Raw genomic sequence first — 22785 nt, 5'->3', positions numbered from 1 at the left:
GACAAGCCCCCGAGTACTTTGTAGTCGAGAGAAACAGCTCAGGGTGCTTGAAGATGTCGCCCGAGTTCTTCTTGGTGTTCCTCAAATACTTCTCGATGCGGCCAATCCTTCGAGTACTGGAGCTGTCTCGTGACTGGAAGTTACTCTTAGCAGTACCCAATGTTCGCTTCGAGTAGTCTTTGCCTTGAAACTCTTTTTGGTATGGTAGTGCGATGACAATCGCACTCCATATGGAGTAGCCCCCGAGCCTTAGGTTGAATTGAAGAATCAGGCTGAGGATCAATCTTGTAATTTTGCTTTGAACTGCCTTAGTCTTCAGAAAAAGAAAACTTTATCCAACAAGTACAGTATACACAGCCCCCGAGCACTTGGACAACTACTTTTAGTCAGTGAAGGGATCAATCTTTTGGTCAGAGTACCTGTTGGTCATTATGGTGGTAAATCTGAGTCGTATCTGACCATTGCTAGATTAACGGGTGGAATCCAAAGATTTTGCGGATATAATAGGGGGGCCCAACGCTAATTAGCGATATGCTTTGTTTTAACAGATTTGTAATTTGTGTCCCTTTCTTGCGACCCCAGCGCCGCTTGCTCCTCCTTGCGTCGCCGTCGCCATTGTTGCTCTTGCCTGATCTTTAGGAGAGAGATTTGCTGCAACCCTTTCCTCCCTCCTTTTTTCTCAAGATCAATTGATGCGTGTCAAGAAGATGGGAAAGAAACCCGAGAAGATCCAGGGGGAGGTCACGGCCACCAGTAAGTTAAGATCCAGATCCAAGAAGGGCAAGGAGCCCATGTTGCCTGCGCCTAAGAGTGGCCCAACGAATCAGACTGCGCCGCCGCCTCCTGGGATCACTTGGCAGCATTCTGTGATGAAGGAGCCGTAGTCCAAGCTTTGGTTGACGCAAAGCTTCTTCAACTAAGGGTTGAGCTTGAATGGAGGCCCGCATATGGGAATGTATGGCAGTTCGAAAAGCACCCCAAGGAGATGGTGATGCTTGCTCATTTCATCGAGAGAGGATTGGCGGTACCTACTTCTGACTTCTTTAGAGGTATTCTCGGGTACTATAACCTTCAGTTAGTCCATTTGAATCCGAATAGTGTGCTACACATAGTTATCTTTGTACACTTGTGTGAAGTGTACTTGGGTGTTTTGCCTAGTCTTGACCTATTTTGAAAGTTGTTTTGCTGTAAGCCACAACCCAGTGCGACTCAAACAGAAGTTTTTGGAGGGGCCGGGTTTCAGCTGAGGAACTCGAGTGCTTATCTTGAGTATGATCTGCCTGATTCTCTTAGCGACTGGAAGAAAAGGTGGTTTTATATTGGCAATCATGATCCTGTCTTGCCGGTAGTCACCGGCCATGCTCCAAAGCATGCGGATAACTGGGTGACCAAACCTGAGGATACCTCTGAGATTACTGACCTGTTGACGCAGATTGCCGAGTTAAGATCTTTGGGTTTAAGTGGGATCAATGTGGCCGCCAGTTTCCTCAAGCGGAGAGTTCATCCCTTGCAGCAACGTGCTCATTCGGGCTTCGAGTACTCAGGTTTTGATGACCCGTCGCATATGTTCCCTGAAGACATATCCAATGATGATGTGGAGGCGTTGTTGGGTAAGTTATTATATCAAGGGGTGCCAATACTCCCGGGAGTCCTTCGTCAATTTGATGGTTGGTATGGACCAACAGAGGTATTTTCTTCTTTCCTTTGCTTACTTTGGGTAGTCAAAGGTGTAGTAATATGTTCCGAGTAACAATTGTTTTCTTGTGGTTTGTAGTCTCGGGTGCTTTTTGGTTTCTTGCCCACGTCACCTGAGGGTAAGGAGATTGCTGTGGTTGATACTGAAGATGCTCCTTCTCCTCTTGCCAAGAGACGCCGAGTAGTGCGGAAGAAAGCCACTGCTCAGCATGTTACGATTTCTTCGAGTTTGACCCCTAGGGAATCGCAGGGTTCCAAGGTGCGTAGTTGTGCGTTGCCTTTGAGTATTTTTTGAGTTTCTTGTTGACAACCGTATTATTTTCATAATACTGACGATATTAGTCTGTGTGTTGAAAAGACTGCCGAGTTGACCTTTGGTGATGATGAGGCTACTTTTGATGAAGTAGTTATGATTGCCAGAGACGCAGCTACCAGCGTCGTGGCTGTTGAAGAGCCGCTTGTGGAGGTGACGCCTTTGAATTCGGGATCAATGGCCACTGAGCAGGTAGCTTCTGCACCGGTAGCCCCCGAGTTGATAGCCCCCGAGTGGGTTATCGAGTCATTAGGTGATGAGGCCACAACTTCTGAGCTAGCAGATGTTGTGATGACACCGGGGGTGGTTGCTAACGCCTTGTTATCTGAGGATGTTGTCGGTGGTGAGTATGCGATCTATTTTGGTAGTCGTGCATGCGTAGTATCAACTTTGAATCTCTCAGGACTTGGCAGAGTCAATGACCTTCCTCCCGCGGCCCCTGTGGTGCCGAGTATCCAGCCGGTGGTAGCCGAGAGGAAGCGTGTTCGTTTGCCACCACGATCATCTCAGTAAGGGTTTGTGTAACATTTCCTTTTGATGATTTTGTACTCTGTAGTCAGATTATGATGTTGCAACTTGGTTGATCCAGGGATGAAGAAGACATTATTCCTGTGGAGGCGGGGACGGAGGCTATACTCTCGGGGCCCATGGTCGACTTGACTATGGATGATGCACCTAATATTGACGACGCAAATCGTCTAGGTGCATTTATATCCATGCTTCAGGAGGTCATCTGCTCAGTAGAGGGCCCGTCAGTCCCCGAGAGTTCTTCGGGTGTGCCGCCTTCAACGCTTGAAGTTGTGTCAACTGTGAGTACGACTGGTGCTAAAGCCTTGGCACTGGTTGTTGCAACAGAAATGGGTGAAGTCGGCGCAATAGGTATGTAGATGTTTTTTGGAAGGGGTACTCTTGTATCTAGTAGCTGATCATGGTTTGTCTTCAGAGTTGGTTGTGGGTAGAGAGTTGGAGCCTGAAGTTGCCAAAAGTACTGGTGGTCTGGTATTCGAATTGCCACCAGAGTCAGAGATTAGGAGAGCTATCCAAAGGTTTCAGGTGCGTCATAACTCATTTTCTGTCTTATTGTGTTTTGACAAGTCTTGACGGCTTGTTTGGTGTCAAAGGATCTGTATGACAAGGCTCAAAGAAACACTCAGGCTCTTCGAGAGTGTAGTGAAGCCGCGCAGCGGGTAGCGCAACTAGAGCAAGAGTGTCGCCGCCTTATAGGGAATAGAGTTCATGAGGAGGCTGCCAATTCTTTTGCAATTGAAAGGAATGATCATGAAGTCCTCAAGGAATGATTGGAGAGTCGTTATAGATCTCTGAACCAAAGATATCAGGGTGAGTACTCATAGTTCTTGAGTATGTTTGATTGTAGTCGTAAATTCTAATCTATGATGTTTCTGGCGCAGAGCTTAAAAGCAAAGAGGCCACTGCGAGTAGTCAATTGCTTGATTGGAGAAATGCTCATGATCGAGTAGCTGACGAGGCTGCCCATCTTAGGACAGCATTGGCCGAAACTCAAGCGGCCTATGAACATGAGAAAGATAGGAAGAATCGAAACGGAGTGATGCTGGCGTTGGCTATGGTGTGAGCAGAAACCATGGTAGAACTATTGAGCGGCTAGAAGGCGATCTTCAGGATTTGACTACTACTGCTCAGGATGTAGTCAACGCCATTGCTCCACTCGAAGATGATGCTGAGCCTCGCTTGCTAGTCGAGAGACTAAGAGCTGCCCCGGGTAGAGTTGTTGGGCTGTGTAAGACTGTCTGCAAGCAAGTCCTTGCAGTGGTCAAGTCGTATTACCCGAGGGCAGACTTGTCGGTGGCTAGTGATGGAGTTGCCCGGAACTGCATAGAGGATGCTTATGTGCACTATCTTGAGGAGGCTGAGCCGATTGTGGAAAAGATGTCTGAGTTTGTATCTTTGAAGGAACCCTGATCTTTTGAACTCGAGTGGTAGTTGGTGTACTCAAACAATTTGCCTTGTAAATCTTGTTTTATTGAGAAGTTTGAGTTATTTGATTGATGATCTTCGTTTGATTGGCTTTGTAGTCGGGAAAACAAATCTGAGTAATCGAGAGTCGTAGTATCCGGTATGCTCTTCAATTATTGGAGTTGCTGTTGAGGGTACCGTGACATTTATTGCTTTGTACTTGGGGGATGCACGGGTGTACTGTTCATTTTTGTCTTCTGTGCTCAGTGTGGTCACGAGCGTGTAGTTAAAGCGTCTGCCTGGCCTTTGTCAGTGTCTCAGGCTGATCGTCACGAGCAAGCAGTAACTCTGAGTAGTTGGCGGTTGTGTCCCTTCGGCTATAAATAAGCCCCTGGGTACTCGACCAGGATCGTGCCCTTCAATATGGCGATGGCTTGCTTCAGGTTACTGCTGTGTTTGATAGTAGAGAGTTTCCAAAGAGTGCCTCGGTGCTACAAGATTCCTCATAAATTAGAGCTACCTTCCCTCCACAGACTCCTGTGCTCGTAGGGATAGCCGCGATGCTAGAAGAATCCTCGTAGGAGGGTTTGCCGCATGCCTCATCTTGCAAGTCGCAATCCAACTCAGTCCGCGCTGGAACTCGCGGGTGAGGGGTGATGAGCATCGCGGTCTTTATCTGGCTCTCTGATCAGAGGTGGAGGTGTGGCATATAGTGAGGATCTGTGCACTGAAGCTGTCCAGGGAGCAGCTCGGGTAGTGCCCTTCGTCTTCTTGGTACTTTTCTTCCTAATCCTGCATCGGGGATTCATTTTTGTCGCCGTCGAGGGAGCGGCGGTGAAGGAGCTCCTGGTGTTGTCAGGGAAGAGGACCAGGTTATGGCTGCGTATTGCGCAACTTCCTCGTGTGCAAGTCCTGCCTTTTGACACTGCTTGCACCTTGGTAGTCGAGCAGTCACCAGGCCTGTGTATCCTTGTGATATAGTAAAAGCTTGGGACTTTTGTTCTGACTGCTAGTAGGAAGTTGCTTGTAGTTGTTGTTGTGCCATTGTGTTGTATTTTGTATACCCTAACTTCATTGAATAGTCAAATGTAACTCTATGGAGCTTCGTTAATCCAAAGAATGCAATTATGAAGTAAGCTTGAGTACTCCTTGTCTGATAATTGCGAGTCTTGTGCTTTTTTGAAGAGTAAAAATGACTGACGCCATAGTCGTGGCTTGGTGAAGCCGTTTGTCTTGTAGAGATGAGTTGGCGAGAGTATTGGAACTCGGCTGAAAAGCTTCGAATGGCTTGACGAGTTGTGATAACCCAAAGAAACTTGATGGAATCAAGTTGAGAGCGAAGCGCTGGGGCTCGTAGAGCTGTAGAGCTTGAGTGGCTTGTGAATAGCCGACGAGTTGTGATAACTCGAAGAGACTTGATGGAATCAAGTCAAAAGTGGAGCGCTGGGGCTCGCGGAGCTATAGAGCTCGAGTGGCTGTGAATAGCCGACGAGTTGTGATAACTCGAAGAGACTTGATGGAATGAAGTCAAATCGCAGAGCTGTAGAGCTCGAGTGGCTGTGAATAGCCGAACGAAGGCAAAGTGTTTGCCCGAGAACTTTGTTGTTTAATAAACTGTGGGTGAAGACCCGAGTACATACCCAACAGTCTGCTATGGGTAGTAGCGACATAAATGTTCTATATTCCAAGAGTTCGATATTTCTTCGCCTGAGAGTTCTTGTAGCTGGTACGATCCAGGCCCTTTGACCTTGGATATGACGTAAGGACCTTCCCATGGCGAGTTGATTTTGTGCAATCCTGATGTGTCTTGGATCCATTTAAGGATCATGTCGCCCACGTTGAAAGAACTTCTTTGACATTACGATCATGATGGCGTCGTAGTCCATCAAGATATCTGGCTGACTGAACCAGTGCTGCACATCTTGTTTCTTCCAGACTATCGAGGTCTAGGCGTCTTGTTTCTTCTGATACTCCTTCGTCATAATGTTCGACTGCGGGAGACTGCCACATGACGTCTGCAAGGAGGATGGCCTTTGACCCATATACGAGGAAGTAGGGAGAGTGCCTAGTAGGCTTGCATGGTTGAGTACGCAGTTCCCAAAGAACATTGGGTAGTTCTTTGAGCCACTTGCCTCCTTTCGTGTTGCCGATGTCGTGCAACCTTTTCTTGAGAGCTTCGAGTAACATGCCGTTGGCATGTTTGACTTGGCCGTTGGCCCTTGGGTGAGTGACAGAGACGTATTGTACATCAATTCCGTTGTTCTCTCAGTATTCCCAGAAGTCGTGATTGTTGAAGTTGGATCCCAAATCAGTGATGATCCTGTTGAGGAAGTCATATCGATGCACAATCTCATCCAGGAAGTCGAGGACTCGGTCAGCTTTGGGACAAGTGACGGGTTTGACCTCAATCGACTTGGTGAATTTGTCGATGGCTACGAGTACTCGATTGAACCCTCCTAGCGCAGTTGGGAGTGGGCCTATCATGTCAAGCCCCCAGCATGCGAAGGGCCATGTTGGAGGTATTGTGATAAGCTTGTAGGCGGGGACATGCTGTTGCTTGGCAAAGAATTGACAGCCTTGGCATCTGCGAACTAGCTGTTTCGCGTCGACTAGTGCCATAGGCCAGTAGAAACCTGCTCTGAAAGCTTTACCTACAATTGTTCGTGAAAAGTCGTGATTACCACAAATTTCTTTGTGTATTTCTTCCAAGATTTCTTGGCCTTCTTCTCAGGTGACACATTTCATGAGTATTCCAGAAGATGCGCTCCTTCTGTAGAGCTTGTCTACTACTAGAACATAGCTTTTTCCTCGTCGTGAGACTTATTTGGATTGGTTTTTATTAGATGGTAGCTTTTGTTCCTTAATGTAGTTGATGAATAGTGATCTCCAGTCGACTTCAATCATCATGATCTCTCAGCTGGGTTCTGGAGGTTTTGTTGGTAGTTGCTAGAGTAATTTGTTCTGGTATAGAGGGCTTACAAAGCTCGTGTACAAAAATTCCTGCTGGAACTTTTGCACGAGTTGAGCCCATTTTTGATAACACATCGGCAGCTACGTTGTTATCGCGGATGGCATGGTGGAATTCAAGGCCTGAGAACTTATTTTCTAGTTTGTGCACTTTCTTGCAGTAGGTGTCCATGTTTTCCTTGCTACGATCCCATTCATCATTGACTTGGTTAATGACGACTAGTGAGTCACCATATACCAGCAGTCGTTTGATTCCAAGTGATATTGCGAGACGAAGACCATGTAGTAGTGCTTCGTATTCAACTTCGTTGTTTGAGACTTCCCAAAAAATCTGCAGAACGTATTTGAGTTGTTCTCCTTTTGGAGAAATTAGGAGTACTCCTGCGCCAGCGCCTTCAAGTTTGATGGAACCGTCGAAATACATAACCCAATGTTCTAGCCTTTCAACTAGTGTTGGTACTTGGTTTTCCCTCCATTCAGCCATGAAGTCAACCAGAGTTTGGGATTTGATAGCTGTTCTAGGTTTGAAGTCTAGAGATAGAGCTTCGAGTTCTACTGCCCATTTGAAGATTCTACCCGTTGCATCCCTGTTGTGAAGGATTTCGCCGAGCGGGCAGTCGGTGATAACTGATATTCTGTGTTCTTGAAAGTAATGTCGCAGCTTTTGTGAAGTAAGCAGGATTGCGTAGAGTAGCTTCTGTACCGGTGGGTACCAGGTTTTGGAGTCCGAGAGTACTTCACTGACAAAGTAGACGGGTCTCTGGACTTTATAGACGTGGCCTGGTTCAGACCTTTCGACTACTATTGCTGTGCTGACGACATGAGTAGTGGTAGCTATGTATAGGAGCAAGTTTTCACCTGGAGATGGAGCCGTGAGGATTGGTGGTTTTGACAAAAAATTCTTGAGCTGTGTCAAGGCTCTGTCTGCTTCCTTTGTCCACTGAAATTTGTCATGTCGTTTGAGTAGCTTGAAGAAGGGTAATCCACGTTCTCCAAGTCTTGAGATGAACCGATTAAGGGCTGCCATGCATCCTATAAGCTTCTGCACATCCTCGATGCAAGTTGAGGCTTGCATGTTTGTGATGGCAGATATTTTTTCTGGGTTGGCCTCGATGCCACGGTGGCTAATGATGAATCCGAGTAATTTTCCTGAAGGCACACCGAAAACGCATTTAGTAGGGTTGAGTTTCCACTGGAATGCTCGTAGACTTGCAAAGGTTTCTTCTAAGTCTGTGACTAGATCATCTGGATTTCTTGTTTTGACGACAACGTCGTCTACATAAGCTTCTATATTGTGATGTAGTTGCTTCTCGAAACACATCTGGATGGCGCGTTGATACGTTACCCCTGCATTTTTTAGTCCAAAAGATATTGTTTTGTAGCAAAATGCGCCAAACGGGGTGATGAAAGCTATTTTGGCCTAATTCTCTTCTTTGAGGGATATTTGATGGTAGCCTGAATAGCAGTTGAGAAAGCAGAGTAAAGCGCATCCGGCTGTGGAGTTGACTACTTGGTCGATTCTGGGTAGTCCAAGGGGTCCTTTGGGCAATGTTTGTTGGGATCTGTGTAGTCGACGCACATCCTCCACTCGTTGTTTTTCTTGCGCACGAGTACCGGGTTGGCTAGCTAATCAAGATGTAAAACTTCTTTGATAAACCTTGCTGTGAGTAGTTTGACTAGCTCTTTTTTGATTGCATCTCTTCTATCCTGGGCGAATCTTCGTAGTGATTTTTTCTTCGTGTGTTGAAGTAAGCAAGATGCCTTCCTGATACGGGTGGTTGTCTATATGAGCGACAAGGCGTGACTCGTGATTTTGGGCTGTGAAAGATGGCTTCATTTTAGGCCAATAAACGAATCTTCCATGTGGGGTTGAAGTAATTACTAAGCCTTGTGCTGGGCCTGATAAAGGGATCTCTTGGACGTAGTCTGAGTCGTAGTCACAGTCCTTGACTGACTCGAGTTCAGATTGGATTCGAGTGAGAAAACCTTGGTGGACCACGGCCGTGTTGCGGAGTCCGTGCGGGAATCGACTTTGAGTTGAAATCGACTTGCGGGATAACTTGGGCGTCAGCCTGTGCGAGCTAGTCTGAGTCGAGGTTGAGTCCGAACCGTAGTCGAACTCGATGTCATTGACGTTAAAATTTTGGATCTTCTTGGCGGGATTCTTTGTTTCTTGAAGAAAATTCTCGTCGAGGTGTTTCTTTTCCTGGTTGCCGATGATGTGGTGCTGAAAAGATCCAGCGCCGTCAGCGATGCAAAGTCAGGAGTCGAAGATGAAGGTTGCGCCTGTTTCAAAGGAAAAAAACAGGCTTGATGATGACTAGTGCCATCGATTTCGCGCGGAGAAACTCGGCGACTGCCCCTACCTGGCGCGCTAGCTATCAGTGTTTTCGACCGGCAACCCACCTAGAGGGTACCCTAGGTGGTCTTTTATGCGGTGGGTGTCGTCAAGAATCAAGGAGTCGATGGTGACGCAAGGAACACGATTTAGACAGGTTCGGACCGCTAGATCGCGTAATACCCTACGTCATGTGTGTTGTTTTGTATTGAACTTGGATCGAGTTGTGTTGGAGGGGATCCTGCCCACCCTTATATAGTCAGGGGAGCAGGGTTACAGGGCGGATTGTGTATGAGTCCTAGTCGAGTACATTACAGAGTCCTACTCTAACTCGGTAGAGTAGTTTCCTTCTGACCCGACTAGTCTTCGAAGAATCCATAAAGCCTACGCAGCCTGCAAAGTAGTCCTCATGTCTATGTTTCGGGTACGTCCGGGTCCGTATAAGTCTTTTCGTAGGTCCAAAAATGCTTAGCCGACACATGCTACATTACTCCAAATTGTCAGTCCACTGGCTGGTTCAACTGATCCATGGACTGGATGCTACACTCAGACTTCAAGTCTACGATCCAATTGACTCGGCTCTTGTTGCAAGGGTGGAACTGATCGCCTTGTTTGCAACGTGCTTAGATAATTAATCTATTTTAAAAATACTATGACTTTTCTTCATCGCAAAAGGCTGCTTTCCTAGTAATGGATTTTGGACTTCTTTGTTACTCCTTCAATCTTCAATCCAAAATGTAAGGTATTTTAATTTTATTAAATTAATCTTTTTAACTTTAAATAATTTATCAAAAAGAATATACCAATATTGATAGCATTACGTGAGTTTCATCAGATAAACCATAAAATATGTCTTGATAATTTTATGGATTTGATATTACAATATCAATATATGTTTCTTTAACTTAACAAGTTAGAGAAGTTTTTAACTTAAAATAAAACTAAGACATTATATATTTTGGAATGCCAACCTGTTTCTTTACGTACTGACATCAAAATCATGTGGTACTTTCTAGTTCCCCTCCTTTTTAGAACAATCTTTCTGTTTCTCTCCGCCTTGAAGCTCCAATTTAACTTGTGTCTCTACTCTAGCAAATTTTCAGTTCATTTTTACACGGGAAACTCGACTACTTTGGTAACATGCTTCATCTGTAGGTTTCACACCTTGTAAGTTAGCTACTCTCTTCGTTCCTATTTATAAGGTGTAATATGACAGGGTACGATCTCCCAAATTAAATTTTAACCATTCATTTATCTTATATTATCATTATATTATCATTAGAAAGTACACTTAATTGAAAACGTCAAGCAATTCCATTTGCTCGTTTGATGATAAATTCAATGTTGTCAAATTTATATTGCTAAAATAAAAAAATATTAACTAAATTATTAGTTAAAGATTGTAAACTTTAAATCCTGTATACGCGTGTAATAAGCTAATGGTTTTTGACGGACCCGTTACAAAGGTTTCTTTCTTTTCTTCCGCTGTCAATCTGTCATTTTTGCAGAAAAAAAGAGAGAAGATGATCGATTTAGGAAGCACCAAGTCCTACTGAGTGTTTCAACCATTTTTTTCGTTTCGCTGAAAAGGATAAGACGTGTCACATTTTCATCGGATAAAAGAACCCACTGATATAACATAGTAAAAAAATCATATTGTTAGCATATGCAGCCCACCAGGCCTCGCGTTTCCACGCTGGCCCATCTCACACTGCGCGGCCCAGCCCAAGAGACGGCATCCTCGCCAACCCACATCCCGTGGGTCCGGAAGCTTCTTCTTCCCTTCCTCCCCTCGTCCCATCTCCCGCATTCTCCCACCGCCCCGCTCCGACCTCGCCGTTCTCCTCTCGCTCCGGTGAGTCCAGATCCGTCCCTACCTCGTGATCCATACTAGCCATCTGTTTCTTTCTTCCCTTTGGTTTAATCGCCGCCGTCCTCTGCAGTTGGATCAGGGGTTCTTCCTCTGCTCGCCGGAGTTCGTCGCGCCCATGTGAGTAATCCGATCCGACCCGTTCCCATCCAGACTCCCGTTCCTTGCGTTCTCCTCGCGCTGATCCGTATCGAAGCGTCACGCGCGGATCGACCGGGTTCTCGCAGCCGATTCTCGGATCCGTCGTGCCTCTATTGATTTGTGGACGTTTGTTTGCTTCCTGGGGAATTCGTGGATGCAATGTAATGGATTTGATAGACAAGAACCACGCCCTGTTGCAAATCGGTGCCCTGTGGTGAATTAGTAATTGCTGTGGTCGTGCTGGCTAGGGTCATAGGGTGTAGGAGTGCCAGCCTCACCCAGGCTGCCTGCAAGGATGAGGCATGGGCCATCAAACAAACATTCGCCTCATCTTGTTAATTTCCATATCTATTTATGTGTGATTCCTGATGTTTGTGTCTGTGCAATTCTTCTTTTTAAAAGTAAGCTGTGCAATTCTTCTTTCCAGGTCTGATGGCAGTACCATGTTTGCTTTCATGGTACTGATTATTGTTCTATAAAGTTTAGATGATAGGCAGGAGGTTAGGCAGCGTGTAGCACCTAATCAGGACTAGGCAGTGATTGGGTGTTAGGCATAAGGGTGGTGCATATCTCAGTAGGCATAGTAGGAAGCTAGCTTTTATGACAGTTGTTCCTGTTCAGGTTTCCCAGCACTGGGCTCTGATCATTACATTCACCAAACATGGCATTGGCAAACTTGAAGCTTTTTCTACATGCTAAAACTTTTCTAGATGCTTCCTCAGCTCTATATTTATTCAGCATGGTATTTCTGTTGAAATAGCTAAAAAGCAAGTTTGTTGATCCTCTGTGAGTTATGATTTACGTGAAACTCTGTTGCCGAGCTTGGTAATTGAACCAGGTGTATAATATCTAGTGTTTCCACAAGTTTGCAGTTAGCTTGTGATTGGAAACCAAAATGTTACAGCAGCTCTGGTTTGATGTCTGTACTCTGTAGTTCAGTATATTTCTGTGAGTGTTGTTGAAATGTTTTGGTGTGCTAAAAGGTTCCTTGATACTTCCTTTAGAAAATGTAAACTGCTTCCTCGGTCCCAAAATAAGTGCACTTCTTGGGACGGAAATGTACTGTCCCAAATAACTTTAGCATGTCCCAAAATGTTTGGCATGCTAAGCAGCTTCTTGGGAAGGAGGGAGTAAGTAATGATATATGTTTGTGCTAGCTGGTAATTGCCCCTTTTAGTGAATTTCTTTGAGTTATCTAATGGTAGATATTCAATTTTTTCTTGTTTTAATCTCTGGATCTTGTCTTGTGTTACAGGGCAGATGAGGAGGTATCTGATCCAAAGGCGCTCCTAGAGGATCGCACAAAGGCTAAGTGTGTGTCACAGTGGTACGAATATCAGGTAAAATGCTGTTTTATCAGTTATTGATCCTTCAATGCGCAGTGTCTGCTGTCTATGTGTGCACCAATATGATTAGTTTATTTACATGAATTTTATTGTCCAATGAATTTGCTAGAAAAACGTTGAGAGGACCTTCTTGTTCTATTGAAGAGTGTTTTTTTTTTACTTTTTGTTTAATTGTTGATCTATTGTTTTTCTTCAAGTCAGATAGGCTGCTCATTGGAGCTACTTTTGAGGCTACTTTATGTCAAAATATGTTCTGCTTTAACCTTATCTAGAAAGAAAATCTGCTTATCCTTTATTTCTATACAATTCTGTACTATCTCTAGGCCCGTTAGAAGATATCCTTCCGTTATCTTTTTTAGCAACTATAGTATATTGCTGGGAGTAAGTACCATATAATGTAAAAGCGATTTTTATTGCTTTAAGCCACATTTACAACCTGCTTATTTTAGCTGTAACCTTATTATTTACATTTAAATAACTACATGCTTAGGAAATGGGCACGGCCTCGTATAGACACCTTTGATCATTAAATGGTAATGAAGAACATTTGATGATGAATGTACTAATACCATTCTCAGATGACATCTAAGTTTGGCTGAGCATTTTACAATGTCATCCAAGTTGGAACAACGGTAGCAATCTTCAGCAGCCACCTTGTTGTTCTGTATTTATGTTGTACCTTCACAATCCTAGAACAACTTGCCTTTTGGCAGTTTTATAGTAGCATTGAGTTCTCCATGTCTTATTGACTGCTATAGATTACGTTATCTTTTGCTGAGCACCTGATGTTCCTCTTAACACTGGAACAAGAGCTTATGCCACTTATGTTGTGCGCAGAAATGTGTCAAGAGAATTGAAAACGACGAGACTGGGCAGAAGCACTGTACTGGCCAGTACTTCGATTACTGGAAATGTGTTGACAAGAATGTGAGTGCTTCTTGCTTGTGTGCAGTCATATCTGTTCATCTTGTTGATGTGGTACTTTGATTACTGGAAACACTAGCTTACTTGCTATGATCATTTCTACTATGCAGGTTGCTGAGAAACTCTTTGAACTTCTAAAATGATAAGGAAAATGCTTCCTCTTTCAATTTTCTACTCAAAATTGGTAATAATTGTATCACTTGTGCGCCTTATAGACTATTCAGGTGCTTAATATTTGTCAGAGAAGTTTTGCCTCTTGGGTAGCAATTTTCCCACTGCCAATTTACATTTCACTTTTGCCAGTAGTGTTGAACTTTACAGCAGGTTTTCTCCTGCATTGTTGGATAAAAAGAATCAATGGATCATTCCAAGATTGTGACTGAGCATTAAATGCTGTATGATGACTGAATAACCAGTCTACACTACAACGAGATTTGGCGTGAGTAGAATGTTGCAAGTAATGCACTGCAAAGTAATCCTTGATATGGACAAAACGGAACATGATAATGAGTCACTGGCACAACATATTACTAACTATTGTCCAGATGATGTGAATTGTTACCTGTGGGTACTGTGCTTGTGGTCGATGTTACCACTCTATATATCCTTGCATCTTTTTTTGTTTGTGGTTCCCATCAATATATGTTTACTGGATATGTTGCTATGGCATGGGATTGTCTGGTGCTTTTGGTGGGGGTGTAAAATCTGATGGAATATCTTTGTTTTGCTGTAAGTGGTTTGGTTAAGTTCATGGTTGCTCAATGTTTGTCACGTTCTGTTTGCCATGGTGGTTGTCGTGCCATGGCAACAACTGACAAGAGGTCACTTGTTCGAGATCTCTATCATCCTATGTGGATCAGTTGCATCCTGTGCCTGCCACGATTTTGTTGCATTACGCTTTCTTTATGTCTGGATGAAATAGATTGGATGATGGTGATCAATATCTCCTGACCTGGCATAGCAAAATCTGCTTTAAAGATGTTTCAGATTTGTGCGCAGCACACCATCTATTTTGTGCACCTTAACAATGCCGTTGCATTGACGGTACATGTGTATGCCAGAATGTTCCCAGGGACGTTTACAAGTTGGAAATGTTCCCAGTGATGTTTACAAGTGAATTGAACTTTGTTTGAGGTTTTGTTTTAAGGTATGATTGTGTCTTAGCAAAGCATTGACCATTTATAGGGACATTAGGACTATGCGTTCTATATTTTCCAGGCATTAGACCACCTAGGCTCATTTGTGAAATATCTCTTGTATCTTTGGCGTCCAAAACGATAATTACAAAGAGGAAAAGGTGATTTGAGGCATGTATTTGGCTGCTGAGAGTCCATTCAAGGTCGGCTGCTGTGTCATCCTCCAAAACTGAGGTTACAGCACTCTGGCCTCTGGCGAAAGGGGGACGTTCACTTTGGCTTGCCAGTCACAGGCTCACGGTCGTCCCTCTCATCCAAAAAGGCGGTCCCTTCTTTTTTTATCAGACGGTCACTATTTGATGTAGCCCTGAGCACTAACGTAGCGCCAGTGATCTTATCTTCGTTTCTGCTACTTGCAGCCTGATTGATTTGTTCATCCAGTACTGTCTGCCTCCCATGATTAGTTCTCCATTAACTCGTTTTACAATGCCACTTTGGGGGTGTTCGGGCTAAACTTTAAGCCCGTCACATCGAATGTTTAGATACTAATTAGGAGTATTAAACATAGATTATTTATAAAACTCATTGCACAGATGGAGGCTGACAATGTGCTAAATTAGGTTTAATAGATTCGTCTCGCTGTTTAGCCTCCATCTGTGTAATTAGTTTTATAATTAACTCATATTTAGTCCTCCTAATTAGTCTCCGAATATTTGATGTGACACGGACTAACTTTAGCTCTAGAATCCAAACATCCCCTAGGGAAGTCTCATTGCACAGTTTCATTGTATAGTTACCGAGACTGAGAACTGGATAATTGTGCCAGCTGAGTGTCATGGGGATGAAACTCTTCCCTCGTATGATGAAACTTCCTCACTTAATTATATTATCAAGTCAGCAATTTTGTTGATGTGTTATTGGATTTAATGTCACGAAGCTCTCGTAAAACCCCTCCAATTGAGATTTATTACTCCATTGAGACTAGCCTTATAGACTATTATTGGGCCGACAGTGCACTCTTGTTTCAGGGGACATTGAAGAGCCCTGTGAAATGCGAACAAGTTGCTCACAGAAGAGCCGAACAATATGCCTCTCAAAAAAAAAAAAAGAAGCAGAAGAGCTGAACAATGGTGCCGTACGCTTTCGTTATCAACGCGCAGAGCATTACGCTTCATGTATCTATCACTCTGTTATTTCTGTGTGCCCTGCTGCTGCTTTTTATTTTCCTGTGAGCACAGCGGTGGCCGTGCCTTTTCGATTAATTTGGATAGCAAACTACTTTCCTCCGCACAGATATCAGCCCACCACCAAATTTGGTGGAGATAACTGCTTCCTCCATTCCAAAATGTTATTGCTTTAGTTCTATTCTAAGTTAAAAGTATTCTAACTTTGACAAAGTTCATCAAAAAAATACACAAATATCTATGGCATCGAATTAGTTTCATTAAATCTACCATGAAATATATTTGATAGTATATTTATTTAGTGTAGGTGTTAATATATTTTTCTATAATCTTAGTTGAAACTAGTGGATCTTAATTTAGGACAAAAACTAAAAAAAAATCTATATTTTATAACAGAGCCACAGAGGGAGTAACAAGTTCAGCTTTGGGACATATTTGGAGCGCAGAGTTTTCACTAGGAAACAGTTGGCTTTGTATACAAATTAAAGGTTTGGGACATTGAATAGCTTATTCGAATGGGGCCTTAGCATGGAGCATGGACCATTGGGGACGCAGGATTTTGAACAAAAGCTCGATCAGAGGCTGACCAGACAATTGATTAGGCATCTTGACCATGCGACAGACCTGAGATGCCTACAGGATATAGTGGCAGGGATTCTCCCGTCGAGCAATGATATGATCTGTCTTTTTTTCCTAGTTTCGGTCGCGAATAAAACTGTTTCTTGTGGACTTCTTGGGTCTCAAACTGGACCTAGGCCTATTACTAAAGCGAGAAGTATTTGTTGCCTCACATAGTGCTTCAATTATGCTGTTAGAATAAGATTCTCTTACCAACATGATCCGGCCTCGTTATAACGAGGAGCCCGGTGGTGGGGACAAAGACTATAATGCAGCGACTCTGAGAAAGCGTTAGTTGAACCTGGGCATTTTGTACCGGATCCATCATCTCTAGTGGTTAGAACACCTAAATAGCATCTATGAGGTTCATGTTTGAATTCTAACACCTGCACTTAGTTTTTTCTAGTTTTCCAATATGTTTTGGACCCACATATAGATGAGGTACAAAAAATATTTTTTGTTGGCGGAGAGTTTTTTTTTATTCCATTAGTTTTTATTAGCTCCAAAATTGGGAGTCCTTTCTTTTTTTCTGGAAACGGTTGGATATGCTTAGACTCCATAGTCTATAGCTTATCCATTTTGCTTCGTCTGGTACTATATTCAAATCTTGTATCTGGTGTCATCTTCCTCCTCTCCGTTTGCTCCATCTATTACTGATAAGATTTGTTTTGATCAATTTAAAATCGACAATATAGCTTTAATCAAAATGAGATATTTTCACAAGTATAATGTTGACTCTTTCTTGGATTATTCCACCGAAAATATTGTTGATGAGATCTTAAAATTGTCACACTAAGTTTTGCTATTTGCATAATTAAGTAGAAAATCACTGCAACATGATAAAAGTAAGCCTAATCCAGGCACTTAAACAAGCTTTGATTCATCTAACTTGGCTTTTCATCTCCCCACCAGTAATAACGAGTGGAATTGATTCATCATGTGTGTGCTTAGGTGGGTTTCACAGCAAAATCAAGTAGGGATTATTTGCAATAAAATGGTTTACCGGGAGAATCTCAAATTCCAGTGAGATGTCGAATGATTTTTGTAACTTTTTGAGCCCACTTGCATTGTTTTTTAGTACTACTATCTGTCAGCCTGATTAACGCAAAAGTGCTACGTTGTAGTATGTACAAATTAAAAACCACACAATGCAGAATGCAGTGGTCAGTATCCATGTATTGGTTGCATATACTCTTCTACAAACCAAAAGACTACACGGCTATCGTAGACTAAAAATCGTACGGCGTGACGAAACCTTCCGGCCGGAGCGGCACGAGGAACGCCCGCACCGGAGGCTCGGCGCCGGCGCCGGTGTCGGCGCAGCTGGAGCCCTTCTGCGGCGCGGCGAACAGCGACTGCCGGCACGTCGGGCACGTGGACCGCGCCAGCAGCCACCGGTCGACGCAGCGGACGTGGAAGCCATGGTTGCACTTGGGCAGCACCCGCACGCGCTCCCCGGGCTCCAGCTCGGCCAGGCAGATGGCGCACACGGGGCCGCCGCCGCCGCCTGCCGCCTGCAGCGGCAGCAGCCCCGCCGAGTACACCAGCGTCGGCATCGCGCGCAGCGCCTTCCGCCGCGCGCCCGCCTGCGCCAGCCGCAGCCCCGGTTCCCCCATGGCCGGCTGCTGCCGCCGCGCGCTGCCGGGCGACGACGGCATCCTGGTCGAGCACCGGAGCGCGCACCGCACGATGGAGTTGAGCCCCAGCGCGCAGATGAGCGCGCACAGGAGCACGGCCAGGATCATCACCACGTTCGCGTCGAAGCTGTTCCCGCCGCTCCCGACGGCTTCGGCCGCCGGAGCTTCCTGCCCGCCGGCCACCACCTGGCTCGCCGCAGCATTCTCTCCGTAGCTGTGCAGCGGTGCCAGCAGCAACGCCCTCCTCGAGAACACGTACCCTTCTTGCATGCCTGCTAGTTGCTTCACCTTCACTCGTGATGATACTCTGACTCCAACTCTTCCTTCCCAACTGAATTCGATCCCTTCTCTTGTCTACAAAGGCACTTCTGTAACTCTATATAACTCTGCAAGAATGTAAGAGTAAGTTTCTGCCATGTTGAACCAGAAGTGGTATATATAGGCAGCAAGATTGCAGGCAGAGGAAGCAGTAAGATTGCCATCACCCTCACATGAGGCAGGGAGCCAATGGAAAGGCCAGAAGGTTACCGAGCACTAGGAAGCTAGCTGGGTGTGAGTGTGTTAACGGTGGTGGCTTTCCGAGTATCAGAGGGGCACTAGCTGGTATAGCACCAGATCTTGTCTGCCTGATCATGGGTGTAAAGCAGGATAAAGAGGCTTAGCACACATGCAGCAAGAGATGGGGATTACAAAAGGGAGATCAGGCATTGAATTATTTGCGCAGTGTTCCACTCTTTTGCAGGCCATGTGGCATGTGGGGGAGGCTGTATCTTTGACCTTTGCTAATGCCTGCCTTATTGTGTGGTTCTTGGCATAGCGGACTTGGGTCAAACTCTGCTCCAGGCATCTGAACTCATGGGAATGGTCAACATACAAGAGGGCATAGCAAAATTGTGAGTTCTGACTTTTCAATTCTGAATTCTTTTGAGGATAAGAGTTGTTGTGGCGTCTTAATAGATTACTGGAAAGTCGTCATATAAGCTAGATTTGTCACATGATTTCTCTTTTTTGATGTGTGTTCTCCCTACTAGATTGACTAAACGAATTAGAGAAGATATATCATATATGGTAAATGCATGTCATTCTGTGGCACACTGACACTATGCCTTCTTGCACCATTCACAGCAAACATCTTCCCACTTGATAAAAAGAAGGGTCTGGGTGAGAAATAATGGTCCAAGAAAGTTGAATTCGACTATTACAACAGATTGACAGCTGACAGTAACACACACCTACCATGTAGTAAATCATATCCTCAGGAGCAATCATGAGGCTGTAAAATACTGAGACATGAAGCATGTGGGCACAATGGTGAAGCTGATGAAGCAACTGATTACCACTCACAAAACACGTTGCATATGTTCATTGGCTACTTCTGATCCCCTCCACTTTGGACGAACCAGAAGCGGCCGGCCAGTAATCAGAGCTCGCAGCTACTGAACCCTGACGCGTCTCGAGCTTTGCTTTCAAGAATGGTGCTAGGTCAGCTCCAACGATGACCTTACCTAGACTTTCCCGTGTCGATCGGTCAACGATCAGGAGCAGCTTCATGGCAGTTTCGTTGAAGGAGCATTGAGAACATATGATCATCTGATGTGTTAAAGGCAGTAGCAACTGAAGCATTTGCTGAAGACATAGATCAGATGACAAACAGAGAAGAAAAAACAGTTCTATAGTATTGTTGCAGGTTAATCTCTCATGCTTGTGATGTCTAGTCATCCTAAAGTGCAACTTCACGTACACTTGTTTTATCTTTTTTGGCCTTAGTTTCTTATGAAATGATCATTTCCATATGCGACTGTAACCACTATCAAGGAAGCTAACGAATGTTTGTCAGAAGCACACTGTAAATCTACGTGTAAGTCATGATCCTCCCTCTGCAGTAAAAGGACAACGCAGAATAGAGACTGATGAACAGAGTACGGATAACTGATGGCTGGAAAGCGATAGGGGAATTATGATGAGAACTAGGGGTCAAATGGCAACGCAACATCCATTCTAAAAGACTTCACTGCCGTACACCTCATCAGCTATGTCCTAGGTCTAGGTGAAACTAGAACTAAAATGGATTGGCCAAGTCTCAACAGGATCTGCATAGAGCCTGGCTTTATCAGGTTTTCGCTGAAGCTCATAAGGAACAATGGTTTCTCGAAGAGGAAATAAGAACATCGATGCCTTAGCATCCAAAACAGAAAAATGCAGAGGCACTGCTGTAACAATGTGTTGTATAGTTGTAGAAGCAGTCCAGGAAATCGTTTTTTTTTGGATTTCGTTTGCTTTTGCAAACCACAACTCCTGGCATGCAACTCCTTTACCCTTGAATGCATTTTTATGCTAATTAGGCCCCTTTTGGCAGGGCTTTTGCTACGGCTCCGTGAGCAGCTTCGGGCGAAGCCCTGCCAAACAGTGACCACCAAAATAGCTTCAGGATGGAAGCTCCTCAGAACGTGCTCTCTAGAGCCATTCGATGGAGGAGGAGCCCAAAAAACCAGCTCTCCGCGGCTCCTCCCCATCGTTTCCCACCCTTGCCCTCGGAGGCCCCGCGGGTGGAGGTGGAGGTCGCAGCTGCCTAGGCCTGCAGGATTGGAAGGTGGGAGGCGGAGGCAAAGGCAGCGGCGGTGGGGTTGTGGCCACCGGTGGGAGGAGGGAGGAGAGGATGGAGGCCACGGTGACGCGGCCAGTGGGCGTAGAGAGACGATGGCAGCATGGGCGAGGCCACCGACAGGAGCAGGGAGCTGGGGGCGGAGTCGATGGCGGCGCGAGCAAGGGGGCCCGTGAGCTCAGGGGAGGCGGAGGGCGACGACGGCGCGGGCGAGGGGCCCCGCGAGCGCGGGGAGGCGGAGGGCGATGGCGGCGCAGGGTGCCGAGGGTGGTATGCGACCGGCGGGGTCAGTGGGCGAGGAGGCGGCCGACAGGGCAGAGGCGGCGGGCGGCGATGGTGGTGTGCGCCTGTGGGGTGGACGGAGAAGAATGGAAGAGGCAAATGGGGATAAGGAAGAGAGAGTGGGCAGGAAAGAGGGAGGGCAAAAAAAGAATAGGAAAAAAAAGGTAGGATGGACATTTCACTTTTTCCATCCATTTTAAACAACATGAGAAGTCGTTTTGCTAAATATTTTTCCAATTAGATAAGCTAGAGCAAAAAAATCGCTCCACCAGAAAAGCCACAACGGAACCATTTTAGCCACAGCTGCAGCCTTGCCAAACGAGCCCTTTAGTCTTTTTCAAGCTAATTTTCTCCGTAGTTATTGTGAGTGACTCAAATTAACGATGCAATCATATTCATTTGCCACATCTTAAAAGCCATATTTTTATTTCTTTTTCGCTTTGCAAAAAAGGTGTCGGGGATAGGATAATAAGATAGATATGCCGAAACCAATACGGCTCGTGGAGGGAAGCTGTTTAACCTCCCCGCCGGACCCAAGTCTTCCAACAGATTTGTGTACCCATGTTCTAGTTTTTGAATTCAAAAGTTTCTAGCACCGAAGTAGCTTGGCATATGCAAGACTCAATGCATCCCCATCCATCTAATCCTTTACATATCTCAGTTAAAAAAAACCTTGTGCATTGGTTGTGGCAAATCTATGTCACATATACACTTAAAAAGGTTATCCTTCCAGTATTCTGGCATGGCCAACAATGAGTAGCAAATGGACAAGAAATGGTAGTGCACTCAGTGGTTTAGCTGGTCCACATGCTCAAAACTTGATCTGAAAGCAGGTAGGGAGAGACCCAATACATGAAACAAATAACGACAGCCAACCAAAGCATAAAGGCAACCAATATATTGAAGCTATGGATATTTTTTTTGAAAAGTTATGGCATTTACCTTTCCTTGATATCTCATTCCATACTCTGCAAAATATTATCTGTTGGTGCATATTTTCCTGGTTACTGAATTAGTATCTGGCAATTCTAATGTTAAAAGACTCCAACAAAACCTCCTCCTCTCTTTTCTACTCTAGAACGTGCTACTCTTTCACATGAATTTGAAACCTACTACGTGGAATAAACAAAGAACACACAAAGCTCATCCACTTGCCAATACATATCCAAAAACCACCTGCTTTTGTTGAGCTTTCAAGATTGAGTCCAGATAGTGATGAATATGGTTTTTGGTGCACCTGAGCTTCCATTATTATCAGATAGAAAGTAAGATCACCCTTTTTGCTATTGTGGCAGATGAGGATGTCAATGTGGATACATTATATCGAGTCAACCATGACTTAGACAAGTCGTAGAGTTGCCTCTTCCAACATTTAGGCCTGGTTATTCCGTATGATCAAAATTTACTGCTACGAGAAAGTAAGAAGGCCAAAAATGATGTACATTACAAGCTCTGTTTTACAGTTTTTTTCTTATCTACAACGCTACCTAATCCAGCTTAAAAGGAGAAACAATCGATACAACCCCCATTTTGTTTTACCAACGTTTGTGTAAAAGGAAGAAAAGGAGAAGCAATCAATACAACCCCCATTTTGTTTTACCTACGTTTGTGTAAAAGGAAGAACAAACTGGCTTTGTTTTCAGTACCTGCTACCTTAGTCCATTGGATGGAAGCGATGGGTGCTGTCCCAGTTGTTGCCTCTTGTTCTATAGTTTGCAGAAGCATACCAGAGAACTGCAAAATACAGTGAATTGTTTGAGCACAGAACACATGAGGCAACTCTGATGCAACTTCCACCTA

At 44.7% G+C, this 22785-nt stretch overlaps 1 protein-coding gene across 2 annotated transcripts; it reads right to left on the bottom strand.

Annotated features, from left to right (window-relative positions):
• Positions 1–17500: 17500 nt before the first annotated feature.
• On the bottom strand, positions 17501–18707 carry LOC101764629 (RING-H2 finger protein ATL72-like). Of its 2 annotated transcripts, none has more exons than XM_004952630.2 (2): positions 18593–18707; positions 17501–18487 (listed from the first exon to the last, which is right to left on the bottom strand). In XM_004952630.2, the coding sequence occupies exon 2, from the start codon at positions 18369–18371 to the stop codon at positions 17694–17696; it is 678 nt and encodes a 225-aa protein (XP_004952687.1). In that variant the 5' UTR covers positions 18372–18487; positions 18593–18707; the 3' UTR covers positions 17501–17693. The 2 variants fall into 2 exon arrangements, with proteins under 2 accessions (XP_004952687.1, XP_004952688.1); XM_004952631.2 differs by having other exon boundaries at positions 18587–18674.
• Positions 18708–22785: the final 4078 nt, after the last annotated feature.

The sequence above is a fragment of the Setaria italica genome, chromosome I (genome assembly GCF_000263155.2).
Source record: "Setaria italica strain Yugu1 chromosome I, Setaria_italica_v2.0, whole genome shotgun sequence".
In the NCBI taxonomy this organism is placed as follows: Eukaryota; Viridiplantae; Streptophyta; class Magnoliopsida; order Poales; family Poaceae; genus Setaria; species Setaria italica.
Note: the sequence above shows the minus strand (reverse complement) of the source record. Positions and strands in the feature narration are given on the sequence as shown.

Excerpts from the sequence above, each read along its gene's own strand:
- LOC101764629 (XM_004952630.2), bottom strand. The coding sequence starts at position 18,371 with ATGCAAGAAGGGTACGTGTTCTCGAGGAGGGCGTTGCTGCTGGCACCG.